The 11,204-nt window shown below is 43.9% G+C and overlaps 1 protein-coding gene across 7 annotated transcripts in view; it reads right to left on the bottom strand.

Annotated features, from left to right (window-relative positions):
• Positions 1-146: 146 nt before the first annotated feature.
• The window catches only part of LOC133466313 (neurabin-2-like), a 35,989-nt gene continuing 24,931 nt past the window's right edge, over positions 147-11,204 (bottom strand). For 3 of the 7 annotated variants that reach the window (XM_061749885.1, XM_061749888.1, XM_061749887.1), the window contains 6 exons: positions 10,666-10,809; positions 7,986-8,039; positions 7,757-7,888; positions 7,399-7,496; positions 7,226-7,322; positions 147-5,274 (listed from right to left, as the gene is read on the bottom strand). In XM_061749885.1, coding sequence (XP_061605869.1) covers positions 5,221-5,274; positions 7,226-7,322; positions 7,399-7,496; positions 7,757-7,888; positions 7,986-8,039; positions 10,666-10,809 — 579 coding nt within the window. In that variant the 3' untranslated portion in view covers positions 147-5,220. The other 4 variants (XM_061749886.1, XM_061749889.1, XM_061749891.1 and 1 more) reach the window with 4 other exon arrangements.

Below are 11,204 nucleotides of genomic sequence, written 5' to 3'. Positions count from 1 at the left end.
AATCTCTTGGGAATGTGTGTTTCTGCTGACTTACAAACACATAATGTCGGTCGGTCCCTTCACATATCCATAATGTAAACATGGAGTCCGCTCGTTCACAACCACACAAGCGCAACGTAAAGCGTCAAAATAGAGGGTCAACGATGTTACGGTGGTTCAACGTGTTTATTGAAATGCGGAACAGGTGTCGGTTCAGACAAACACGGTGACATCCGCTGAACAACAGACAAAGATTGTCCCGCTCGCACTGTTTGGCACCAGCTTGTAACTAGCGTTCATTCGGCAAGCTACACGGCACATCTCGTAAACCGTCGCTTCGTTCGAAGCCAAGCGCGGGAATGATTACGCTGAAAAAAAGCATTTGGGGATTTGGGTAAAAAAACAAATGACACATCTTCACTAATGCGCTATTGCAATCTGCGCTATTGGACCAATACAACTGTGGACGTCAATAGTGACGCCAGGACAAGTTTTCCAGTTTCATTTCCACCCTGAGTATTGACACGTAATACGAAGCAAATACCTTTTGGACCACGGCGTTCGACTTCCGGGACTATCTTGGTCCTTAACCCGTAAGCAAGGCACTTCGCACACTCTGCCTGCTCCTACGTAGCCACTCAGTGAGTGAAATACGGTACTGTGGTCCACTTTATGTGAGGTGGGTAAACATTGAATGCATTCATGTTTTTGGGTGTTTATGGAGGAAGGCATCGGTCTGACTACAATCAAAAGGAATTGAAGCGTTTGTTTTAGCTGTAAACACGCCTTGTTTTGCTTTTTATGGACACGGGGTAGACTTAGGGTGCTTGTGAAAGTATGTTACTATGGAAGCTATTTCAGCATTTATTTGCTATTCTTGCTATCCAGCTTATTTGTCCTCACTCGTCAGACAATTCAGCGTACTAGTGGAATGACTAGGGGGTACTAATAAAACGACTAACTAGTCAAGTTTTTTTCCACTATTACTGCCACTTTTGGCCTACTAGTACACAATTAAACACTTCATTACTAGTAAACCACCGTGCTGCACTTGTATGACTACCAGACCCAACTAGTAGGTAGGCATGGACCTTACCAGTAGCATTAAAATGCCCACTATTGGTTTTGCCTTACATTTGAGTTCTACTACGGTAGAATGCCAAAGTTGTCGTCCTAGCGTGCAGAAATGTCATTCAGTCATGGAAGGCAGTAGTGGGGGAAAAAAAACAAACAAGAGATGCTCCCTAGTTGTTCTACTAGTGCACTGAATGTACTATTCGTGTACATGTACCTTCAACTGGATGTCAAGGCCATCAAATAAATTATTTCATATCCTTGCGATCGGGCATGTGCACACATAGCCTCTAAGTGGTGCCTGGCCTTCTGTCCTTTTTGCTCCAGACACACACACATATATATATATATAAATATATATATATATATTGTCTCAGTAGTGCGGACAAAGAGCGTACTAGTGAAGATCCAGGATATGGAATAAATGCTCAAACCGCTTTCCATACATTAAAGCTATGCAAAGACATTAAAGGCAAAAGGAGCTAAGAAGGCAAATCAATTGTAAACCTCGCTAAAGAGGGTGACAACCTAAAATCATGTCAAAAAGCTTTTTTTTTTTTTTTTTTTTTAAAGTCCAAATTCAACAAAACATACAGTTAACAGATGAACAATGTTACCAGTGCAGGATCTGAGCATCCATACAGGAAATACTTTGTTGTGTGTGCACAGCACGAGCAAGAGGCTCCAGCTGCGCTTCAATTAAACATGCTTTACAAATACACAATGAACCCAAAAAGATGCGAGGGGAAGCCATCTGCCATCTGCCATCTGGGGAAGACAATTTAGCTACAACACGATGCATTTAGTGCTGATCCCAGCACTGTTGGAACATTGGAGAGTAAACAACTCACACTTGCTGTTGTTGTAGCACTAAATAATCCAAATTCCAGAAACAAGAAGGCCGAGTGCTACAGAAGTTCACCCAGGGTGCTTAGACTTTCAGTCACAATACTGCAAACGTTAAAACATGTTCGGAGTCGTCAATCGAGAGCAATTGCAACAAACGGGAAGTCATCACGAACAATTTGCTGTATCGTCCAATTTGTCCAACGTGACACACATTTGCTCGCAAGCGAAGGCCCGCTTTCCGCAAATGAATTTTGTTTGAAAATATTGAAAAAAGTGGTACATTCATTTGCGCAGTTGTCTGACTCTTTCTCTCCGTCCCAAAGTCAGCGGGGGTAGGCTCCAGCTCACCCAAACAAGAAGCATTCAATTGTCTCTGTTCTAATCTAAAACAGCAATGATCAACTATTCAGTAACATACAGGTGTTGTTTTTTTTGTTTTTAAATTCTGGCTTGTGGTATGGATAGTGTTTATATTATTTAAAAAATACAGTAATACTGTCACTACACTTCTCCTGTGTTTAAACTGAAGCTCATTCCCCAAAAGGTGACAATATTTCGCCACCCAGACTACTATCTTACTTAATATTAGCGGAACTGTTCCTAAATAATCCTATCAAAACGGACTTGATTGTGATTGTGATTGTGAGTCACTGTGTCACGTCTGCATGTCAGGAGGCTCCATTTGAAAACGACGTCATGCCAAGCAAGCGTGTGCAGTTTGAGCTTTCAATTGAAATGTATAGTTGAATACTGCATACGCTATTCAGTGGCATTGGATGAGTCTACCTTTGATTTATTTTGGAACTAACATTTCAGTTCTTTAGTTGTTTAAACAGGACAAAAGAAGTCAGTTTGCAAAGGGATGATTTCAATGAATTGACGAGAACTTCCCAAGTTCAGGACCCAACGGGTTTTTTTTACTTCGACCTCCTCCCATTGAACATTTACATCTGTACATTTCTTTTGTTTCTTTTTCTCTTGAGCTTGTTTTTCTTTATGTTCAAAAACCCACTTATCTGGGGAATTTTAGAAATACCGTATCTAACGTTTGACGGTTTCCATGTCGATTAACGATGAACTATTTTTAGAATTGTTTGAAGTTATGTCATCGACTAACCAAAACATAGAGCTGTTGTATACAAAAACATTGCATGTGATGAACATTTTGAATAACTTGCAAATTGTGCAACTTTCCATCCATCCAAAAACCCAAATAGACGTTATTTGGCACGTTATGAGTCTGTACTCAAATGTTAACAAACATAAGCACACATTACATAGTGCCCCATAAATACTAACAAACATTTCTGAGCTTGTTTTTATTAGAAATTATTTGAAGTCAGAAACAAATGGGAGTAAAATATTGAAAGGCTGTCAATTGACTGAATTGAATTGAATTTAGAACATGAATGTTAAGAGAAGATATCCATCATTAATAAAGAATTAAACTGTAGGTTGTGTATTTACTGAATATTAATACCTAGAGACTACAGATCCAGTCTGACCTTGATTTGATTTTATACAGTATATAATAACTGAGTCGTTTGCCCTAAATGACTCGATTCCATCCTGGTGTGCTGGATGGAAGATATGAACACATCTGTGATCCCGAATCAAGAGGCTACAGATGTCCATGTAAACAAAACGCAAAACATTAACACGTACACACAGTTAGAATCTCGAGAAGCACATATTAGACTATTCACACCCTGTTTGCCTGTTGAATATGGAACAAAACTAGAATTGAAACAGACTTGACTGGACCACTGAATACAGCAACGTGTAAAAGCGTTGCACTTGCCTTCCTCCTAACTAACGTGACCTCCGGTGGATACATACAAAGTCGACACAGCCCTTTTCGTCAGGTAATAATAAATCATTGCTTTTTCCAGCTTGGGGAAAAGCAAATTAGGAAAGAGTCCAATTCAAGTGTCACGCATGGCAAAGGAAGTCAAACTGCGCTGAATACACAGGTGGTCAAATGTGGGACACGCGCCGGAATATGACGTGTGTGCGGGAGCACTGAAGCGGGCTCGTCCTCGTAATCCATTTGATACGGCGGCCGCGTCCTCGTTAGGGTCGCGGCTGAGCTGGAGCCGAGCAAAGCTGACTTTGGGTTCAGAATGTTCACTTCATCTAACTCGAGATATTCAATGCCACTTTTTTGTCAGACCGTTACCAGTACGAGAATTCGCTCTCGAGAACCGACCGATAGCGAGTACCAATACCGTTAGTACTTTTCATACATAAAACATCATGACAGATAATTGCCAACAACAACGACCTTTTGTTCTTTCTGACGCGCACGATGATTGGACGATGTGTGAAACCGCCGCGGTGTAGCGCCAACTACCGGTGAGGAGGACTTGCCGAACGGCAGATTTTTTAACATTTTTTTGCTTGAAGTATCAGCAGCCTTCACGAGTACCACGAGAAAGTGGAAGTAGGGCCGGCATCGGCCCGCTCCTAAATTTAGCATGCGTGTTGTTGCACAAGGCCGCGGTGCTCCTCCAGCAGCCACTTTTTGGGAGAATGTTACGAATCAGCGAGGCGATCCTTTACCCGACGTCCCGAGAAACCTCACCAGGGGTGTGTGTGGTTTTTATTTGAGTATCCGCCCCAAATCGTTGCTTAAGTTAATACTTTTCGATCATATTTACAAAACAGGATGTCACCACGCTTTCATACCCGAAATGCAAATGTTGACCGGATTCCTTCCTCTGCTTATGGAGAAATGGACTCCAAATTCAGTTTTGTACGAACGGTGGGCTTGTAGGCTTCTTTATGTTTTCTTTCAACGTTGCTGAGAACCCAGTTGGGTTCAACGGGGCACTTCTCATCACCTTTTGTTCTCCGTCCGCGTACAGTCAGTCTTGTTCCAGTGCAGGTGGTTTAGCAACCGCTTCTGTAGTTGAGAATTAGCACAGCGGCAATCCTCACTCTGGAGAGCACTTAGTGACGAGCCTGCTTCTTTACATCCTCCCCGTAGGACACTTTTCACAACAGGGAGAACAAAATCAATCAAGAACAGGGAATCTGAGTTCCGTTTTTCCTTGACAGTTGCCAGGAAGACACACGAGGACGTTTGCGGGCGTCACGCAAAGTGCATTCCGGGATTGCCGCTAGGCCGTAAATTCCAAAACGGAGGTCTCTCTTCTCCCTCCGCATTTGATCCTGCTCGTCTACCTCTCCGTTCCACTTTGCCACGTTCCGTCCGCTTCGGGCTGCCGTCGGCGATCGACTGAACTACGGTCCGTCAGTGTGAAGGCGGAGCGCCGCGTCCTCCCGTCACGGACGGGAAGCGGCGCTGCGAGCGGTCTAGGAGGCCTTGGGGGGCTTCAGAGCGTCCACTTGGGTCTCCAGGTCTGAAATCTGTCAAAACAACATCCTGTGAATTTCAGATGAGTGCAAGTCGAACATTTCCTTGGAGCGCACAAGCGTGACGTCACGTGAGACCCTACACGCAACATTTACTCTCTTACGAGTAACGTTTTGGAGAAATTGTACTTATCGGAGTAGTTTGAATGCAACAAACTTTTTAAGTTTTGAAGTATTGTTGTTGAGAAGTAATGCAACCTTTACTCCATTACACTTAGCTTGCTACTTTTATTTTGAGCTATTATTGCTCGCGAGATTCTATTATTCGAATGTAACGGTGCAATTTGCGGGCGACTCCGCCCACCTGTGATCACGCAGAGCACATATTGATTGGCGAGCAACCATTCACGCCGACCGACAGTTGAGAAGCGAACAGGCCTATTTTGGGAATGTGGGCGGAGGCCAGAGTACCTGAAGAAAGGAAACGCACCAAACATGAAAACCAGACTGAGATTCAAACCCACAAGCTCCGGGCTGTGAGGCAGAGGTGCAAACCACTTGTGCACGTGGGGCCGACTGACTTAGTTGGCTGATATCCCATTGCAATTTGGCAATTTTGGGTTGTTTTTGCACAACAACACATTACAACATAAGACAAACAGAATGCAATTTCAATCTTTGTTGTAAAGTTAAACAAATACTGAAGGACCAAGTATTGTAAAACAGTCAAACGTTCTGCCTGTATCTTAAGGGACCGAGAAATAAGTTATTTTATTCATTAGAAATGTTTTTGAAATGAATCTTATCTTTTTTCTATTCTGCCGAACGTCGGAATCGCCGTCGGCCTGGAGAAATCCATACGGGTCGTAAATTTAGTTCTCGTTAAGGGCGAGCGCCGCGCTTGTCCTGTTCGGGGCGACGGGGCGCCGGCGCCCACCCCGACCGACGACACCCTGCGCACGTCGACACGGACGAGCGTTCGCGCTCACATTGGCGCCGTCGCTGAGCGGGAACTGAACCCGCGCCAAAGTCAGGCGAGTGTGCCACTCCAGCATCACTGAGCATTTTCTATTGTCTTCACATATGAGTTAGTCAGACAAAGCTTTTTTCCCGCCGCTCGGCTCGGTTTGAACGCGCGCGCATTATCGCAAGTGTGCGTGACATCCAGAACACTCGTCACTGTGTGCTCTTTTTTCCAAACCTTTAAAGCATGAACATCGATTTTCTGGGCGACGGATTTTCAAACCCCTCCTGCGGTGGAAGGAGCCTGATTGAAACTTGTGACTTGATCATCAACCAAGAGGTCAGGACCATTTTGCTTTTATTAGATTGACAATTAACTCTTTCACTCTTGATGTGCAGCGCAGAAGTGGGAAACTAATGAGTGTAGTTTCTTCATACATCCATTTTCTATAAGGCTTGCGCTTGTTCGGGTTGCGGGAGAGCCTCTCCCCGTGCCTGCGTGGCTTTTCTCCGGCACGCCGGTTTCCTCCCACATCCCAAAAACATGCGTGCTAGGCTCTAAATTGCCCGTAGGTGTGAATGTTTGTTTGTTTTTTATGTGCCCTGCGATTGGCTGGCGGCCGGTTCAGGGCGTACCCCGCCTCCTGCCCGATGACGGCCGAGATAGGCTCCGGCACGCCCGCGACCCGCCTGAGGAGATGGATGGACGGATGGTGTTGTTGTACCACCTATTGGTGAAGTTGATACATTACAGCCGTATCAGTCAATTCAATTCAGAATTCAAGGATGTACACCGGACCCCCGTATATTCGCATTTTGGCACCAGCGCTAAGTATTCAGATCCTTCTGGCTGGCGAAAGCTGTCGTCACCCCGGACTGATGACCGCTTCATCACAGTGTCCATATGCACCAGCTGCCACTCACACACATGTTCACACTGAACATGCAAATCCCACACGGAAGGGCAGAAACTGAGGTGCTTGCCGCCCGTTGTAAACGACTGAATTCTGACAAAAATCTACGCGAAATACACTTGCTTGACCTTTTCCTGCAAGTGTTCCGCCTCCTCTTTGCGTGAGGCCTCGCTGTCTTCGTCCGCTTGACGCTGAGCTGCCTCCTTCTTCAGGTACTCAATCTCCCTGCGAGGCAAACGCCGCACGCATCAGCAACGTGTCGTCGTCGTTCCCAAAAAGCACGTTTATGCGACACCCTTACCTTTGCTGATATTCTTTGATCATTCTCTTGGCTTTGCTGTACTTCCTCTCTAAGGTTTGGTATTGAGCCTGGGTTTCCTTCAAGTGTTCATCCACTGCCTTCCAAAAAAACAAACACAGAGGCAGTCAATCAGAGAGAGCTGAAATGTACAATCGATACAAATAATAATGAATACAAACGTATCCAAACAAAAAGCTCTTCCAGATTAAAGGTACTGTAAATGTTGTTTAACATTGGTGACACAACTGTGCTTGGGCGGTGATTCTTTCAGCCACCACTAGAGGGAGCCCGTGTAACACACTTTGAGAATCACTGTCGTGATTTGAAATGGTCGTGAATTCCCTAATGAATGACTTACCTTACACAGCGACTGGGCCTCCATCCAGTACGCCTCCAGTTTCTCCATCCTCTCCTTACTGTCCCGGATGCTTTGCTCCAGCTGAGCACGCTCCATTCGCCAACGCACTTTATCCTGCTCCGCGTGAGCCAACTGGCGGGAACGTTTGCCATAGTTGAGCCGGCCACATGTATATTGGTGTACAACGCAGATATTGCAAGCGAGGTTGAGACTTTCAATTGGCTCTCACCTTCCTCTTCAGCAGCTGGATCTCGGCTTGGGTTACTGCATGTTTGATTTGGAGCTGAAAGGAAATGGAGAGGCTTGGATACGAGTGAGTTGAGAAAATGAAATACCACATGCATGCAGTTCGAAATGTAATCCAGTGCTCAATTTGAACATTCCCCCTCTGAACGTTTCAGACGTATGAATCCTTTGTCTTAGTTAAAACATTTGAGTATTTCTTCAATTGCTAATTCGGAGCGCCTTCAGTGTAGCACTACGACGTTGTGCCCAGTGACGCGCGGTGAGGTTCATGCCTGGTGAGGCATTGACATAGTCGCACTTACACAAATTGACAGTAGGAGCCAAACGGAGTGCTATATCTGACAATACATTCAAAATTGGGAAACTGGTATTTTTCTGACCTGATTTTTATTCTGCGGCCTGTGAATATTCTCATTCATCCAGGTTATTGTTTTCTGGCTGTCTTGAAAGACGTTTCACCTCTCATCCAAGCAGGCTCACGTTAATCTCCAGCATTTGGCTTCCTTTTCCAGTTTTGAGAAACGTTCAAGGTTAGCTATAGTTCCATGTTTGGCTTTCCTTTGGAGCAAAATGTTTAGAACGCACTGACTTCATTTTCCTCACAACCACGCCAACAAGTTTGTTTCGTCTTCCTGAATCAAGTTGCGAATGCGTAGTAAGAAGATGGTCCATTGCGGACGAAGAGGGGCAGTCGAAAGGGTCGTGAGAGATGAAGCATTTTGGATGTGTTTTAAGTGCATAAGTCAAGACTAAAACAACCAAAGTTGCTTTCAATTCGAGAGCATTTTACTAATCCCTTTTTATAAGATGTTTGGGGCAGCAGACAATTGCCTGTGCTTGCCCAATAATGATAGGCCACCTTTGTGAGGCAGAATGCCGTCTGCCTCCCTTTGTCCTTTTAGCTGCGGTTCAATGCGACCAGCAAAGCTAAATATGCAACGCAAATATTAAATACATTAGCCTGACTATTTAAAATTAAGAGTGCATATAAAAATTGGGAGGTAAAGAAGGAGTCGCATTTCGGATTCACTCGCAAGTCATCTTAAAAAAACAAAAAAACAAATCCCGAATTATAATTTTGCATCCAAATGAAAACGAATCAAAGTAAGTATTTTATTTTGACAAGAGCTTCAATGCAGAGGCCATGCAGCAACTTCCTTTGTTTATTTCCGTTACCGTTTTGACTTACTGCGCATGCACAGTTGTACAGTAGCCACTAGCTAATTATATGAATCACAGAGCCATCGCCCCTGAGACGAGAAACTCCGCGGAATGATGCGTCCGGTGAGGAGCTGCACGAATGTCCGTGACAGACTGCGAAGGCGGGAAATTCATTGGACAAAATTATGCAAGATTTATTCAACACATTGTGGAAGATGATTGAAGAGAGCTACTGCTAACTGGCAGCTAAGTGAACTCGCTGGCTTAGTAGAAGCAGATGTTGCAGGCAGCGTGGATTTACACATTTTACGGCACCAAGACTGGCTTAAAAAAGAACCGCGCCGACGGATCCTAGTTGAAGTAAGCTATTTTACTAAAAAGAAGCGTTTTGGCACATCTTTTCTAGTCTTGTGACAAAATCTGCGACCCAAAAAACTGCGACCGGACCTTAACCAGAGGGCTACAGATAGTTTTCAAAGAGTCAAATTGGATTTTTCATTTGTTGGTCAATGATGTCTTTTTTTCGGAACAGTACAGAGAGTAACGCTTCGATTGTGATTCCCAAGTCATTCATTACTGTCAATGCGTATCGCGATTGGGGATTTAGATGGCGAGTCCGAGCTCGAAATTTTACAGATAGATGTTGCTATTGTTCAATGCTATTTCTGCTTTTTGTGAGATCTTGCGCAATCTGAGGTGAGGCCGGCTGCTCGCTGCTCACTCATTTGTTCGAATAAGAAATACGCAAATTCATCAATTTTCACAAAACAAACCAAAAAAAATTACATATATCAATATAAATCACAGACCAGAGAACTAAAATTCAAACCCAGTTTATTTAATCATGATTTATTTATTGTTTACTCTTCATGATCCAGGTGAGGCTCTGCCTCTCCTGCGTCTCTTGCCTGAACGTCCCTGGTTGTTTCGCAACATGCCGGACAGCACTGAGGTCTATTGAAAGAGCAAGAAGAAGAGGCTGAGCAGGTCCCCAACTTAGCTCCCGTAATATTTGTTGTTCCCAAAAAGCAAAAAGAATATCTGCTTATGAGTAATGTTGGATGCGCTAACATCTATGCTAATTTTCTTTAGCCCAGTAAGATAGTATTAAGCTAGAGAACTTTCCTATGATCAAACTAAAAAGTTTGGTTGAACATTTCGGTGTTTCAATACACGTTTGATTCTCTTAAGTCAACTTCAACGGAGAGTGCCGTGGACACAGCTTGAAGCAAGCGTGCTCTGCTTCGAATTTGAATAAGAGTGAGAACAGGCCCTCAGGTATGCTTTCAAAAGTCTGTTTGAATTAGTTTATATGTGTTTAAAGAGTGGGGGAAGGGTAATCCAATTAAAAAAATACAAAATTGGGGGGGGGGGGGGGGGGTATGCTCTCTCTATATTGTGGATTTTCACTTATTGTGGGTGGTGGGTGTGGAAGGTATCCCCACCAAAAACCTGGTTTCACTGTAACAATTGGGGATCCAAAGAAATCAAGTCAAACATACCTCCTTGAATTTGTGGGTCAACTTCTCAGGGTCCAGTTCCACAGGAGACAACGAGTCCTGGTGCTCGGCCAGGTCGAAAACCTCAATGGAGTTTGGAAACATGGGACTCATCTCCTCATCCTCATCCGTCGCATATTCACCTGTCTGGAAGGCGTCAACAAGGAGCAAGGGTTGCTCACATGACTTCAAACGTAATATAGCGCTGATACATTAAGGCGGGGCTCGCACACCGTAGCCACCTCACTTAGATTTTTCAGCCGTTGTGAAAAATGGGGATTTTCTTTTCAACTTGAATTATTACTTGTGCTTGTAACGTTATGTCTTTGGGGGGCAAGGTTGGAAGAAAAGAAAATTAGTGTGGGGAGTTTTTTTTTTTTTAATGCGAACACACTTGGAACATTTCATAAAATCCATACGTGTAATCATAGACCAATACACAAACAACTACAGTACTGCTGGACACATTTCCTCCTCAATTGAGAGAATTTAGAGGTATTATTTCTATGAATAAACATTTTGTGTACCTAAAGTAGATATTC

The sequence above is a fragment of the Phyllopteryx taeniolatus genome, chromosome 16, assembly GCF_024500385.1.
Source record: "Phyllopteryx taeniolatus isolate TA_2022b chromosome 16, UOR_Ptae_1.2, whole genome shotgun sequence".
NCBI classification, from domain to species: Eukaryota; Metazoa; Chordata; class Actinopteri; order Syngnathiformes; family Syngnathidae; genus Phyllopteryx; species Phyllopteryx taeniolatus.
Note: the sequence above shows the minus strand (reverse complement) of the source record. Positions and strands in the feature narration are given on the sequence as shown.